Source organism: Lithobates pipiens, unplaced genomic scaffold (genome assembly GCF_037356315.1).
Source record: "Lithobates pipiens isolate NorthernLeopardFrog02 unplaced genomic scaffold, aLitPip1_a1.2 Scaffold_8, whole genome shotgun sequence".
NCBI classification, from domain to species: domain Eukaryota; kingdom Metazoa; phylum Chordata; class Amphibia; order Anura; family Ranidae; genus Lithobates; species Lithobates pipiens.
Genome location: NW_027507903.1, coordinates 135477492 through 135494473, shown reverse-complemented (window position 1 = coordinate 135494473; position 16982 = coordinate 135477492). Strand labels below are relative to the sequence as shown.

General features: G+C 43.7%; 1 protein-coding gene across 1 annotated transcript in view; it reads right to left on the bottom strand.

Moving 5' to 3' along the window:
* The window catches only part of KCP (kielin cysteine rich BMP regulator), a 183197-nt gene that overhangs the window by 145273 nt on the left and 20942 nt on the right, over positions 1-16982 (bottom strand). The window contains exons 2-3 of the mRNA XM_077472046.1: positions 10102-10658; positions 9627-9699 (exon numbers count right to left, since the gene is read on the bottom strand). Of these exons, the coding sequence (XP_077328172.1) occupies positions 9627-9699; positions 10102-10658 (630 nt within the window). The remainder of the gene's footprint in view (positions 1-9626; positions 9700-10101; positions 10659-16982) is intronic.

Here is a 16982-nt window from a genome sequence, read left to right as displayed (position 1 = left end):
AATGAAAGTAATTCTTTATAAAAGTGTGATCATTCTAAACGGGTCACACACCATTTTAGTGAATGTTTGCAGAACGTGCGTGGGGCATGCTTTCTTTAAGGCTATTTTTATATCACATATTTTCTGCTTCCATTAGTTATTTTGGGTTTATTGAATTTTCTTTGTTTTTCATAAGGATTGTTTGGTTGATATAGCAATAATTAACCCAGCATTGTATTATACCAAGCAATAATTATGCGTTGAGCAGCATTACCTCACTGCAGGCTTTGTGAGCAGATATGTGGTACCTAAGACCTCATTCAGATAGGTGTACTACAGATTTTACTCATGTGAAGGCCGTGTTTGCCCTCACAGGGATGCATAGGTCTTCAGTGCATCCCCGTGCACGCAATCCCATTTTTTAGGACACAGTGGCTGCTCCCAATTTGACAATCGTGAGAGTTCACGACCCCGAACATAGCCCCTGTCAAGTTGGGAGCAGCAGCTGTGTCCATGCAGCCACTGCGTCCCAAATGACATGAATGGGACTGTCTGCATGTGGGTGCATGGAAAAATGCAAAAATGGCCCCTGTGGGTGTATGCTGTAGTGCCTGTGTGAATAAGGCCAATGTATGCCTAAGTATGCAAACACCTGCGTATTTATTCACCTACATTGAGTTAAGTTGAATTAGCAGTAGATTTCTTATATTTTATTCTATTATATTATATTTATTCTATCCTTTTATAAAGTTATTTAAGATGCACATTGTGAAAGATACACCAGTGAATGTGAACTGGACCTTTCATTCATAGATCGTGTGTCTTTCATAGAAGCTTCTATGTATGGAGGAAGGGGGAAGGGGGGGGGGGGGCGGAATGGCATAATTGATGAGTGAATAACCCCCACTGCACTGAAAAATTATGATGACGGGCAACACAAAGGCCATACCGCACTGATAGTGAATAATGTCCCTTGTCCTATTATTTTTAATTTTTTTCATTTTTGACAAAACTTAGGCTTTAATGTAATTGCCATACCTGTAAGCTCTTTGCGCCTCTTTACCCCTTCCTCTACATTTCAAGAAAAATGACCAAAAAACTTCCATAGTTAATATTCCTCAGTCACGCCTCGATGCTAGGACGCTTCAGCCACTGGGCACATCGCGAGTGTGCTGGATTTTGATTGAAAGAGCATTCTTGCTCCCGTGATGCTGAGGACAAGCCATCCAAGCAACAAGGAAGGACAGGGTACTGTGACCTGAGTTTTTCAGCCAGGTTTCGGTGGAGCACAAATGGCTGCTAGATATGCCAATAACATTAATCAACATGTTTTTAAAGCTGCACAGCTTTTTACCTACGGTGGCCCATTGGCTGCATAGGCAATTTTCTTGAAATGGTAAATCCTTTAAGGAGATTTCTCTTGAAATCTCAATTTTGAGACACAACATGTTAGCATGGGGGAACTACATGTTGATAGATTTGTAATGTTTCCTTTGTGGGTTCAGGGTCCCTTTTGCTGGAGGCCAAATTACTTCACCGGAAAACATCCTTTCACCTGCCAATGACACCTCACCCAGCACAGACTACAGAGACATTTTTTAGGTCAACAGTGTTGAGCACTGCTTATGTCCACCAACTCTTCACCACACAACAATTCTCCTGCTTCAGCATGTAGGCTAGGTGGGCAGCCACTGTTCACATTACAATGCCTCACACACCTTGGCCCTAGGTACAGTTCCATTCTGCAACAGGCCCTAAGATAGGGGCCAAATCACTCAGCAGGATGCATTACATGGCAGACCACCCTACCCATAGAACCTCCACCACTGGCAACCATGGCTCCCTCTCCTGAGTTGGCTGCTCCTCCTTCCTGCACCTTTTCAGCCTTCACCACCCAAAGGGTTATCTTGAAGGTTTAAGCGTTGTTCCCAAATTCACATTCACTGTAAATTCTTCATAAAAATCAGACCACAATCAGTAACTTCTTTATTTGATACAATGCACTTGTTACAAACAGTTCTTTATACATTTCCAGCAATTCAGTGCAACATTATAACGCAGAACACTTCACAGTTCCCCCCTTAAAAGTTGTGCTGTGGTGCTTACACCTTTCAATTTCCCCACAAGGTGAGATATAACAACTCAGTCACATCTTTAAGGTTATGTATGGTCCATATTGCTTAATTCCCATGACTGATTGACTGTAAGGCCCAAACTCCTCCTGCATTTATCATCTCCTAAAAGATGTGGAAAGTGGGGCATGCAAGGGAAGACATACCACATCACATACTGTTATCCCTTATAACACAAAACATTAACCCTTTGATTACTCAACAAGATTATTATTTGGGCACCTACCTACAAACAATGAGTAAAAATCACCAAACAGAGATACAGACAGCCATATAGAACTGGCAGGGCTTCTAGTCCTTTCTCACCTCATCCAAAACCTAACATTATTATGGCTTGAGTTCTGCTTTACATTTTTCACGTGTTTCAAGTATTGTACTGCTGCATGTGTTCTTATTGAAGTGATTTCCTTTTACTTTCAATCTCATGCACACAACAGAAAGTGAAGGTAATTCTTTACATTAGGAACATAGATAAGATTATAAATCCTAGTCTTATCCTTTTTGCAATTCCATCTAAAATAAAAAAAATAAACTTGATTGGAAACAAAATGACTTGATTCCCCTATCCACACATTCAAAGGGGATGGGGGGAAGCTATTGTATTCTGACAGCGAGGACTTCCTCACTGTCAGAATACACTGATCAAGTGGTAATTTTGCAACAGGGCGGTTGTACAGAAGTCGATTGGTAGATTGACTTCTGTGCAACCACAATACCCATACATGGATCAACATTTGACCAGTCCCTGCTGAACCAGATGAATTTTGATCCATTTATGGCTGGCTTTATACCCACTGACAGACAGACTGTAGTAACCACCTGCTAACCTGATATTTATTCTTGCCTTCATCCTCTGCAACTGTCTGCTAAATCTGTCCTCTAAATTTCTATCCTTACAGTACCTCACAAAAGTGAGTACACCCCTCACATTTTTGTAAATATTTTATTATATAGTTTCATGTGACAACAATGAGAAATTACACTATGCTACATTGTAAAGTAGTGAATGTACAGCTTGTATAACAGTGTAAATGTGCTGTCCCCTCAAAATAACTCAATATACAGCCAATAATGTCTAAACAGCTGGCAACAAAATTGAGTACACCCCTAAGTGAAAATGTCCAAATTGGGCTCAATTAGCCATTTTCCAACCCTGGTGTCATGTGATTCGTTAGTGTTACAAGGTCTCAGGTGTGAATGGGGAGCAGGTGTGTTAAATTTGGTGTTATTGCTCTCACTCTCTCACACTGGTCACTGGAAGTTCAACATGGCACCTCATGGCAAAGCCTGTCAGTGTTCAGACCATATGCTGTACACTGCATCAAATTGGTCTGCATGGCTGTCGTCCCAGAATGAAGCCTCTTCTAAAGATGATGCACAAGAAAGCCCACAAACAGTTTGCTGAAGACAAGCAGACTAAGGACATGGATTACTGGAATCATGTCCTGTGGTCTGATGAGACCAAGATAAACTTATTTGGTTCAGATAGTGTCAAGCGTGTGTAGTGGCAACCAGGTGAGGAGTACAAAGACTACAGTCAAGCATGGTGGCGGGAGTGTCATGTTCTGGGGCTGCATGAGTGCTGCTAGCACTGCTGAGCTACAGTTCATTGAGGGAACCATAAATACCAACATGTACTGTGACATATTGAAGAAGAGCATGGTCCCCTTCCTTCGGAGGCTGGGCCGCAAGGCAGTATTCCAACATAACTACCCCAAACACACCTCCAAGACGACCACTGCCTTGCTAAAGAAGCTGAGGGTAAAGGTGATGGACTTCCCAAGCATGTCTCCAGACCTAAACACTATTGAGCATCTGTGAGGCATCCTCAAACAGAAGGTGGAGGAAAGCAAAGTCTCTAACAACCAGCTCCGTTATGTCATCATGGAGGAGGTGGAAGAGAACTCCTGTGAAGCTCTGGTGAACTCCATGCCCAAGAGGGTTAAGGCAGTACTAGAAAATAATGGTGGTCACACAAAATATTGACTCTTTGGGCCTAATTTGCACATTTTCACTTAGGGGTGTACTCACTTTTTTTGCCAGCAGTTTAGACATTAATGGCTGTGTGTTGAGTTATTTTGAGGGGAAAGCAAATTTACACTGTTATACAAGTTGTACACTCACTACTTTACATTGTAATAAAGTGTAATTTCTTTAGTGTTGTCACATGAAAAGATATAATAAAATATTTACAAAAATGTGAGGGGCGTACTCACTTTTGTGAGATACTGTATATTCTGAATGTCCCTGATATAAAACCTGAACCCACACAGACAATACTACATGAAAGAAAGGATTGTAACAATGGGTCATGTGACAAGATGCTGCACAGAAGTCTCGTGAAAGGATTTCGAAATCGGGTTGCACTGAATTTTATGAAATTTTAATTAAAATAAATAGAATGGCCCCTGTGACCTTGATTTTGAAGTGCAATTAAAAGTTAACTGGTTGATTTTATTTATCGTGGCTCATTGCCATCTGTTCTGTGTTAATGTGCATCAACAGCTAATATAGTTATCTAAACAAGATACAGAAGAAAGGACACACTATATGCTCTGAAATGGAGCCAATTTTAATATTATTTCTCTTATTGAATAGGCTGGTATAGCACCTGGCATCAGCACAATTACACCACTGCCAGTCCATGAACTGGAACGAGCTATTCATACACCTAAAACTGACAAACACGCACTTTTATACATGTGCAATCTTGTTAAAAGGCCATATTAGTCTTTTGAAAGGGGTGCTTATTTTATGTATCCAGACGTGCTTTGGTAAGAATTTTTACTATTCAAATATGTATTTTTCATTCTTACACTGTCTAAACAGGTTATAGTTTTGCACATATGAGGACAAAGCACTGGATTCAAATGATCAGAAGATTGGTCAGAATGTAATAAAGCACAGTGGCATAAAAAGGAACATACAGCTCACCCCTCTTTATGCCACCTCCTCTCTCATGGAAAACAACCCTCTTCCAAGGTGTATATATTTGGTATAGAAAATACTCCAGATCTCATGTCAGCTCTTCTAAAAGTCCTACGTTTATTTGCTAAGTACTAAAACACACAGAGCAACCCATTTTATAATAAAGCATATTGGCTCTGGTGAAACCGCTCTTGACAAAAATGGGGTGCCCTTCAAACAAGTGGCAGAGATTTGAAGTCCAATGAAAAGGCCGGACAAGCAATCAGAGAGCCTCATACCTTTAATAATAGTATTGCCTCCAATACAACACAAAACATCCAATGTATTTTAGAAGGTTAGGATCTTCCTGAGGAAACTCTTTGAAGACATTTGAAGAAATGAATGCCACCAGTGTACGGTCTCCGTCATCTCTTTAGTTTTCAGATTTGTGATGGAAGTGAGACATGTAAATAGCTCCTGTTTTTAGCTCCGATTGGGTCCACCTATCTGCTTTTTAGGCAGACCTGATCAGTCTATCCATTGCCCTCTATGGAGTGGCAGGAGTCAACAGATATGTGCCCATTGCCACCCGCTGACATCCAATCCGCTAAAAACAGACAGATGGGGATACGTTTCCCATCCATTTGGTGGATCGCATCAGATGTCAGTCAGATGTAAACGGACTGTTTACATCTGACCGCCCATAGAGGAGAGCGGGCTGTTTCCTCTCTGCATAAGCGGAGTGGACATGGACCAGCCATCCGACTGCTCAGCGGAGAACATTGGACAAATTTCTCGCTGAGTAGACGGATTCCAATGGAGCCCGCCCCGTGCGAAAGGGGCCCTAAAACTAAACTGCAGGCACCCATTCTCCTCCTGGCCCTTGCCACTCCTCTCCCTTTAAATATGAATTCCAAGCAAACTATATTTTTACATAGTTACCTTGGTCCAGCTTGGACCAATATAACCATGTTTATACTATCCCTGGCCAATGCTCCTGGAAGCTGGAAATCACTGAAGTAGCCAGGCAGCATAAGCTGTCTCATTGTCCAATAGGTCACTTCAATGGCTGATAGAGACAGTGGGGCAGTGGAAAGTGTTCTCTATCATCCATTCATAAAAGGCCAGGTGTATAAAGAACTTTCACTCATTCTGCAGTCTTCAGAGTCATTACAGTGGGAAGTATGCTATAAAGCAGCAAGGAGCTTTATCGTACCTCCTGCTGTCTTGATGTCAAACAGGATGGCTCAGTGCCTGATAGAGATTAGATAGAGAGACAGCAGGGGTTATGTTAAAGCTTCTTCTCAGATGTAGCTTGCACCCTAAGCTGGCTATTCACTAGCAAATTAGTGTGAAAATTCTTTGTACATTTGATGACTGGACAAACGTGGTTCGAAATGAGAAAAAACAAAAACTGCATACACTTTTGGAAATTTGTTAGTTGTAAAAAAACTTTCCATCTTGCTTCTTCGAGTTTTCTTGTCATTGTGGTTGAAAACTAACATAGATTTGACCCCACTAATGATTTAAAAATCGAATGAACATCCTTAAAACAAAACATTTCTACTAGTTTTTAGCCAACTTAAAGCAGTTGTAAAGGCTGAAGGATTTTTACCTTCATGAATTCTATGCATGAAGATGAAAAACCTTCTGTGTGCGGCAGCCCCCCCCCCCCCCCCAATACTTACCTGAGCCCCCTCCAGCAATGTCCAGGGACTTGCATTCCTGATTAGCTTTTGGCAGCCCGTTGGCTCCCGCTGCTGTCAATCACAGCCAGTGAGTCAATCAGGAGATGGATGAGGCAGGGCGGAACCACGGCTCTGTGTGTAAATGGACAAACAGAGCCATGGGTTGGGAGCGCACCTGCTTGGGTGCCCCCATTGTAAGCTGCTTGCTGTGGGAGCACTCAACAGGAGGGCGGAGCCAGGAGCGCCGACAGAAGAGGAGGATCCAGGCTGCTCTGTGCAAAACCACTGCACAGAGGTTTGTTATTTAAAAATAAAAAAATAAAAAAAAAAGACTTTGCAATCACTTTAAGTCTGGAGTGGTGAGCAGGACCTAGTACAGCACTATCTAGGTAAGCTGCTTTCTGGTTGTTCTTTTCAAAGAAAACCTATAACTAAATGTGTAAATGCACCTGCCATTAAAATGTTCAACCTCTATCAATACTATTCTTTAAGGAACTCTCTTACTTTTCCCATTTGGGGCAAAGTGAGCATTTATTTGAGTACATTCATGCATTGGGGGTTATTTACTAAAGGAAAATCCACTTTGCACTGCAAGTGCACTTGAAAGTAAAGTCGCTGACTCGCTGTAGATCCGAGGGGGACATGCAACGAAAATAAAAAACAGCATTTTAGCTTGCACATGATTGGATGATAAAATCAGCAGAGCTTCCATTCATTTCAGATCAGCCCATTTTAGATTTAGAGCGACTGCACCTCCAAGTGCACTTTCAGTGCAAAGTGGATTTGCCTTTTGTAAATTACCCCCATTGTGTGGATTTTCTGTTGGATTGGACAAATCTGGCCTCTCTCTCTCTTCAGCTGTCTATTAAAGTTTTTTCCACCACAAAGTTAATTTTTTATTTTTTTTTCACCATTTTCTAGAAACTCTACAGACTTTAGTATGTAGGGAATCCCAGGTTGTCAGTTGTATCCGAGATGCTGCAGCCAACATGAACAACCATTTGACAGTTGAAGTATCTGAGATCACACCTCCAACCCTTCTAATGTTTGCTTTAACAACAATATGAACCACATTACTTAAGACTGTTTTATGCAATGTCTTTATAGTGTTTTGCTTTATGTGCGAAACAAAAAAATGCCTTTATAAAATTCTGCAGTAATTATGCTGTAGGTGGGATTATAAGGGGCATAGCCAGAAATTTAGCTTTGTGAGAAGGGGATCATCATCACGCTTAGAGCAGCAATGGGCGGAATACAGCCTTGCCTCAAGCAGAAACTTTATAGGCAATGGAACACAAATTTTCTCACAACATTAGACTCCTTGGTCTGCCTGTTCTTGTATACATAGGCAAGGCTGCTGTTAGAAGTCATGGTGCCTCATACAGCCTACCTGACAGGGGCCCCCCTGAAAATATCAAAAAAGCTATTTTTTTACTTAAAATACACTGAAATCATTAATAGCGGACACAAATCTAAAAGATAAAACTGTTTTGATTTAATAAATAAAGTTCTGTGTGTGTAAATTAGGTCTCGGGGGTTCGTTCACATGGGTACTGTGGCCTGTACAGTGTGAATCATGTTTTTTTTTCTTAATGTGGCTATTGCTATGTGCAGATAGCAGCTGTACAAACACAGCCGCAGGTTCTAATTTGACAGGAGCGTGGGTGCAGGTATATGGCCTCCAAACACTGACAGTGCGTATTTGGGGTCTGTCACCCACACCTAGACACCTTTCACACTGCCGCGCCCATAGTGTCGGCGGTTACCGTCGGATTTGCAGTGCATTTCGGGCGCTAGCGGGGCGTTTTTACCCCCGCTAGCGGTCGAGAAAGGGTTAAAACCGCCCACAATACGCCGCAATAGCAGTAAACACACCGCTCCTTCACCGCTCCAAAGAAGCTGCTGGCAGGACTTTTCCTGACGTCCTGCCAGTGCACCGCTTCAGTGGAAAAGCCCTCGGGGCTTTCACACTGGAATGAATGGTGCAGCAGTTTGAGGGCGGATTGCAGACGCTATTTCTAACGCTATAGCTCCTGCAAAACACCCTCGGTGTGAAAGGGCTCTTATCCAATTAGGACCTATGACGTTCAGACAGCCGCTGCATCCTCATAGAGTAACAGCTGCACAAACAAACCGCTCATTCACACTATATGGGCCAGAGAACCCATGTGAATAAGCCCTTATTCTTTAAAATAATTGTTTACAATTTTTTTAAAAAAAAATTTACAATTTAAAAAAAAAAAATTGAAATTTTTTTTTAAAAAAATTAATTTTTACATTTTTTTTTTATAATGTTGTTGGGGGTTTGGGTAAAATATCAGGGGAATAAACAGACCCCTAAAGTCTTACTTTTATGACAGAGAAAGGAATTGAGGACACAGGTTCTTCAATTCCTTTCTCTGTAGCCTCAGCTGCACAGACAGAGGTTCCTGCTCATTCATAAACTGAAGCAAAGTAAAATACACAGTTTAGAATGGACAAAGGAGCGATCAGTACTGATCACTCACTGTGTTGATTCATTAAAGAAATGGGCTGATAAATAACATATTAACTGTCCCCTTCCCCCACTCTCCATCCTGAAGCTAGCGGGAGGGAGGGGGGGAGAAATTGGCTGTGCCTGAGCCCTGTACTGGAGGACCGGTGGTACTCCCTTATCAGGAGCCCTGTACATAGGAGGTAATTAGGTTAAATAGAAGAAGGGAAAGTTTAGCAGCAAAGGCAGGGGACAGCATCAGACATGGATCAGGTGACACAAAAAGGTAGGATGCATTTTCTGTTTTTTAGGTCTATCAGACAAACATACAAGAAATGTCTCTGGCACATCAACATCACTTATTTTAACACAATTGCTTATTGACATTTAATGTAAAACTGGCAAGCTATGCCAAGAAATACTGGTCTACAAGGTTTTTAATCTCACCTGAGCGGTTTTCACAGTGCCATGGCCTACGGGAAAATCCAGTTGGAGAGATCTCGGCTGTTTGCCAGTAGCCCTGAGGGAAGATGACAGAAGTAATTCTATATGTTAACTTTCACATTGGATTTTAAAAACGATTCAGTAATACATACTGAATGCTGAAGTTAATCAGAAAAAACACCCAATCCTCTGCATATTTGTGCAGGGGAAACATAATACTGTAAATTTGTAACTCAAATCTACAACTTGACCAGTGCAAATCAATGTTCTATTTAGCATTCTCAAAAAATATATAAACCCAAGTGCAGCAAACGAACAACGACAGGCAACACAATGGCTTGCACAACAAACAATATCACAGCCCAAAACAATCTTGTCATACTTATCATAAATGACACATTCAAATTGTAAAGTAAATGTCAGGAAAGTCTAAGATGAAAAACAGATTAAAAACAAAGAGATAAAGCAGTACTCTTACCAGGAACTTGCTCTCTTTGTTTCCTGGGGTGCTTGCAAAGCTAATTTCAAGATCCAGGGGAAGGATAAGGCTTAATAACTCATCTTCTCCTTCTTTTCCAAATATCACTGGTTCTTCACAATCCAGGAAAAGTGTGACTTTGTGAGTGTCAATGTTTAGTGCAAGTCGTGCCCATTTGGATCCAGAAAATGGTGATCCACCTGGAAGCAACAAAGAGGCTGGTTCCATGGTCTGAGGGGTGCGGTACTCTAAACGTAACTGGTCTTCTTGCGTGTCAGAAACAAGGTGTAAAAGAGGATGACCATCCTTCTTCATAGCAGCCGGAGACAAAAAGGCTAGCAATGTTCCTTGGTTGTTTTTGGCTTGCTTGGCTACAAAATGTAGGCCAACCGAACCCTGTGTACTAGATAAAAGGTAGACTGAATAGTCCCAAGGAAGAGTTAGGTGAGGGACACGTGGTCGGAACTTCCAGGCTGGTGAACCAGGGTCAAGACCCTTGGACTTTGTAACCCCCTTGATAGAGCGTGTAACATTCAGAGCTTCCAGGAGATCAATAACTAAAAAAAAAAAAATGAAATATTGATCATTAAAAATATACAGAAATGTTAACACAATAAAACATTTTCATAAAATTCAGAACATATAACCATAAATTATTTAAATAAATGAAAAAGCTATTTTACACTGTCTAAATTCCTACAGTGCTACAAAAACAAATATATGTAGAAGTTATACCAGGAAAATCTTTTTTATGTGTGTGACTAAAGCCTAGTACACACGGGCCGAATGTCGGGCGACATCGGCCGGTTCAATAAAAACTGGTCGACATTCGGCCCGTGTGGATGGCAGCCAGTCTGACAGAAGCTGGCCATTTGGCCGGCTTATGTCATACGAGCATGCTGGAAAACCAGCAGCCGACTGGCTCCCGATCTGATTAGAGTGTTCTGGCGTCCCCCTGTCAGAATACAACAGCTTAGCGGGGAGATTGCTGTACTAACATCGGATTGGTAGTACAGCAGCTCTGACCGGAACTGTCAGTTTTTTTCGTTCAACCTGCTGGGTTGAATAACAAAAAACATATTAGTGTGTACCAGGTTTAAGGATGGAAGGAAAGAAAATTAAATTATCTATGTACAGCCTAAGAGCTTTGAATACCTTCCATTTGCACATGTGTATAGAAATTCTTATATTCATGTCAAAGGTTTTTAGTTTTTTTTTTTTTTTTTTAATGGCTCCAGTCTATTCACCTCACCCAAAATTTCTATATCTATACAACAGTTAAATATATAGCTGTACTATATATAGAAGAAAAAACGATTCAGCTAATAATTTGTAACTAGGAATGTTTATTTGTAAGTCTGGCAATATAGGGTTTCATATACAGTAGCTTGTTTAATGCTGTGCTTTACAGGCCTGATTTCAGGTCACTTATACACAAAACCAAATGAATCAGTTATTCAGAGGAGTTCATTCATACCAATATCAAGGTCATTTTAAGCTAACAAAATGTTGAACTACTTTCGATCAACATTCAAATGTTCTAAGAATTTTCATACAAATTTTCCTAAGAATTACCCAGCCTAAATCTTAGTTCTGTAGGACCAGTCAGCAAATGCAGAGATAGTGTTGGCCTTTTTTATATTACGTGAAAAAAGCTCTTTGACCAGGGCACTATTTATAGGGGCCTCTTTTGGAGCGGACCTGTATTGATCTCTGGTGGATGGTTCACACATCACACTATTTTCATGGATTACTCATTACAAGGTATTGCAATTGGTTCCCTCACTTGAGCTTCACCCTGTTATTCCTTTCCCAAGCCTTATCAACTTTGTATCCACTTTACTCATTCATTCCCCTTTCTTGGCCCTCTGCATCATTATTTATGTCTTATTATTTTTTTTTACCACTTGTCCAAGCTGTATTTAGTTCCTTGCACTGCTATCCACCTTTTTTCACCCTCTTATGTTGTACAGCTTCCATTCTCACTTCATTTTCACTATGATTATCTTTTGTTACAAGGGTGCTTCTCCTTTTTTGGTCCCCCTGTCTGCTTTGGCCTCCAGTCTCCCCTACCTTCAGCTCCTCGTCAGAGCTTAACTAGTCGGTGTACTCTCACGTCTTTGTCATCCTTTTTTGCATTTACTGCTTAGATCAGAGGCGGCTCTCTAATTAGGCAAATTAGGCAGCAGCCTAAGGCCTCGCGCTCCTAGGGGCCTCGCAAGTGCTGCCTAATTCGCCTAAGTTGTGTGTGGAAATGGGAGGGAATGTCCCTGGTCGGTGTCCCCGAACCGTCTTTAACATGGGGGAACGCGGTGCAACTACTTTTCCCAGTCGTGGGCGGACTGACCACTTGAGAACAGCTTGATGTTCCGGGTCAGTGGGTAGCTGTATGTATTTCCCTCCTCCGACTCCTCCCCCTTCCGCTGCGCTCTGCATGTAGCAGCTGAGTAGCTCCCTGCTCTACTCTCCGGGATGGCTCGACCAGCAATGGAGGACTTGCCACGTCATCGAGGAGCCAGTCTGTCAAAGCCTTAAGGTACAACTACCCAACACTGACAGACTGAAAGCATCCCGTGATATCACCTCCTGACTGAGTGCACCACGAAAATCAAGGCTGCCAGCCACCCGCCCGTGACCTCACAGCCCTGAGTGCTGTGATGCATGCCATCTGGTATATGATGTCACCTACTGACCCCCTGCCATAATCATATTCCAATTTCTCCTCATCGTCCCCCCTGTTCCTGGCATCCCACTTCCCTATCTCCTGTCATCATACTTCCTATCATCCCCCCTGTCATCATTTCTATCCTCACCATAATCCCCCTGAGCCTGGCATCCTACTACCCCACCCCATGTCATCCTCACCCCCCCTGCACCCCACTGCCGGCTTCCTACCACCCCACCCCCATCACCCCCCTGCACCCCACTGCCAGCTGCCTATCACCCCACCCCATCATCTTCCTCTTCCCTGCACCCCACTGTCAGCTTCCTACCACCCCACCCCCAGCTACCTACCACCCCACCCCATCAACTTCATACTCACTGCCAGCTTCCTACCACCCCACCCCGTCATATTCATCCTCACTGCCAGCTTCCTACCACCCCACCCCGTCATATTCATCCTCACTGCCAGCTTCCTACGACCCCACCCCGCCATATTCACCCTCACTGCCAGCTTCCTACCACCACACCCCATCATCTTCATACTCACTGCCAGCTTCCTACCACCCCACCCTGTCATCTTCATCCTCCCTGCACCCCACTGCCAGCTTCCTATCACCATACCCCGTCATCTTCATCCTCCCTGCACCTCACTGCCAGCTTCCTACCACCCTACCCCCATCATCTTCATCCTCCCTGCACCTCACTGCCAGCTGCCTACCACCCCACTAGTCATCTTCATCCTCCCTGCACCCCACTGCCAGCTTCCTACCACCCCACCCCCATCATCCCCCCCTGCACCCCACTGCCAGCTACCTACCACCCCACCCCACCCCATCATCTTCCTCCTCCCTGCCCCACTGCCAGCTTCCTACCACCCCACCCCCGTCATTCCCCCAACACCCCACTGCCAGCTACCTACCACCCCACCCCACCCCATCATCTTCCTCCTCCCTGCCCCACTGCCATCTTCCTACCACCCTACCCCCGTCATCTTCATCCTCCCTCCACCCCACTGCCAGCTTCCTACCACCTCACCCCGTCATCTTCATCCTCACTGCCAGCTTCCTACCACCCCACCCCTGTCATCTTCATCCTCCCTGAACCCCACTGCCAGCTTCCTATCGCCTCACCCCATCATCTTCATCCTCCCTGCACCTCACTGCCAGCTTCCTACCAACTCACCCCATCATCTTCACCCCCCCCTGCACCCCACTGACAGCTTTCGACCACTCCACCCCCGTCACCCCCCTGCACCCCACTGCCAGTTTCCTACCACCTTACCCCCATTATTTTCATCCCCCTGCACCTCACTGCCAGCTTCCTACTACCTCACCCCCGTCATCTTCATCCTCTCTGCACCTCACTGCCAGCTTCCTACCACCCCACCCCCATCATCCCCCCTGCCAGCTTCCTACCACCTCCCCCCGTCATCTTCGTCCCCCTATACCCCTCTGCCAGTTTCCTACCCCTGACCCCTCTGTCATCTTCATGCCCCCTGTACCCTACTGCTGACATCCTACCACCTCATCCATCCTGATCAGCATCCCCATCATCATTCTGTATCCCACCTCTAGCATCCTACCACTCCACCCCCTGTCATCATCATCTTAATCCCTCCTGGTACTCCACTGCCAGCTTCCTACCACCCCACCCCCTGTCATCACCCCCACCCCACCTCTGACATTCTACCACCCTGCCTCCTTTCATCAAAATCCCCATCCTTCCCATGTATCCCATCTATAGCATCCACCACCCTACCCTGTTATCATCACCCTTATCTTCCCCCCTTTATCCCACTGTCAGCCTCTTACCCTCCATCCTTATCATAATCCCCCTGTGCCTGGTGTCCTACCACCCCACCCCCTGTAAACTTCATCCCCCCTGTACCCCACTGCCAGATTCCTAGCACCCCACCCCTGTCATCTTCATCCCTGTTGTACCCATTGCCAGTTTCCTACCACCCCTCTGTAATCTTCATCCCCCTTTACCCCACTGCCAGCTTCCTACCCCCACCCCTGACATCCTACCACCCTGCTCCCTGTCATTAACATCCCCATCATCCTCCTGTACCCCACCTCTAGCATCCAACCATCCTACCACCATCATCATCCCCCTGTACCCCACCTCTAGCATCCAATCATCCTACCCCCATTATCATCATCATCCCCCCTGTACCCCACGGTCAGCTTCCTACCCACCCACTGTCATCATTATGCCCCTTTGCTGACCTCCTACCATCTCACCAATTTTCATCAACATCCACATCCTCCCTCTCTACCCCACCTTTGGTATCCTACCATCCACCCCCTGTCATTATCATCCCCCTGTACCCCACCTCTGGCATCCTACCACCCTGCCTCCTGCATTATCATCCTCATCCCTCCTGTACCCCACCTCTGGCATCCTATCACCCTACCCCTTATTGTTATAGGGAACATGTTATATCAGCCCCTCACCCCAATGCTGCCACCATCATCCCAAACTACATCCTGTCGGCCAACCAACTGTACCCCAACAGTTGCATTACACACCACAATACTGTCTTGCCCACCAGTGAGAGGTAATGATGTGCTGTAACCTCTGACAAAAAATCAGTGAGTGATAATGATGAGCAGTAATCATTAGCAACCAATCAGTGAGCAGTAATAATGTGCAGAAACCTCTATCAAGTAATGATGTGCAGTACCTCTAGCACCAATCATTGAGTGGTAATATTGTGCAGTAACCTCTAGCAACCAATCAGGGAGCAGTAATGATGTACACTAACCTCTAACAGCCAATCAGTGAGCTTGGAGCAATCCGTGAGTGTGAACCAGACTTTTATGTGTACATTATTAAAGTATTTTTTTCAGAAAAGTCTATGTGCATGTTTGTTTTTTGGGATATTGGGGTGGACAGGAAAATTGCTAGGGGTCTATTGCTTGAATTATTTTTCCCATTATGGAAGTTATTAGGGCCCCATGTCTAAGATTTGCCTAAGGCCTCACAAAGCCTAGAGCCGCCTCTGGCTTGGATTGTATCTTTTTGCGTTTTTGCCCTTGCTGGTTGATATGTAAGTATATTCACTGAGGGAGTAAATCTTCACTACTCTCCGTGGCCCTATATATACATACATATATATATATATATATATATATATATATATATATATATATATATATATATATATCCACTGTATATGCATGGCCTTTTTACAGTTTTTCTTTCCACAGATACACTAATTTTGGCTGACTCCTGAAGAAGTGGGAAGTGGGCACTGTTCCACAAAAGGCTTCAGTTTCAGTATATTTGAGTGTATTTGTAATATATATATCAGGGGTCCACTAGTTGAGGTGAGAGTCCAACTTGTTCAATGGTGAAGGGATCACATCGTCACTTGATATATTGATTGAAGACACACTGCACAAGCGGATTCTTCTTGATTACTGCATATATCATTTCTCACTATATGGACTTTGTAATGATTATTTAGTATTTATTTGCGCTGTACTGTCACTTTTTGATTTTGTAATGTGGGATTTGGTAATTTGACCTATAGTATTCTAGCTGCATTTTTTCACTTTTTCACTTTAATTATTGTGTTTAGCGCTGGTTGATTTCTCATTTTATATAGTCTGGCGCACAACTCTGCTTTCTATTGGCTCAATATTAGTGTGTTGGTTTAAAAGCGGCCGTCCAACGTCATTCCGTCACCGCTGATGAAGTCCCGCCTACTTTTTGGGACGCAACGCGTACAGACCACGTGACTCGCGCCGTGACGTCATCCGCAAGCTGACACACTGATCCACGCATGGTATTCTTTGCCTAGCACTCAGCACTGGAGATCAGTGCACACAAATGTGAGTGTAATTTTCTCTTTTACTTGCTTTTAATAAATTGGTATCAACGGAGAGCACTAGATTTGCTTGTTCTTTTTTTATATATGATATCACATTGATCTGATGATACGGAGGAGAACCTTACCTGGGAGAACTTCCGTTTGGTCTGCTGCAATCTTATGATCTACCCTTGATGGGAACATGTGTTTTTGACCTGTCTGATATATCAGGGGTCCACTAGTTGAGGTGAGAGTCCAACTTGTTCAATGGTGAAGGGATCACATCGTCACTTGATATATTGATTGAAGACACACTGCACAAGCGGATTCTTCTTGATTACTGCATATATCATTTCTCACTATATGGACTTTGTATTGATTATTTAGTATTTATTTGCGC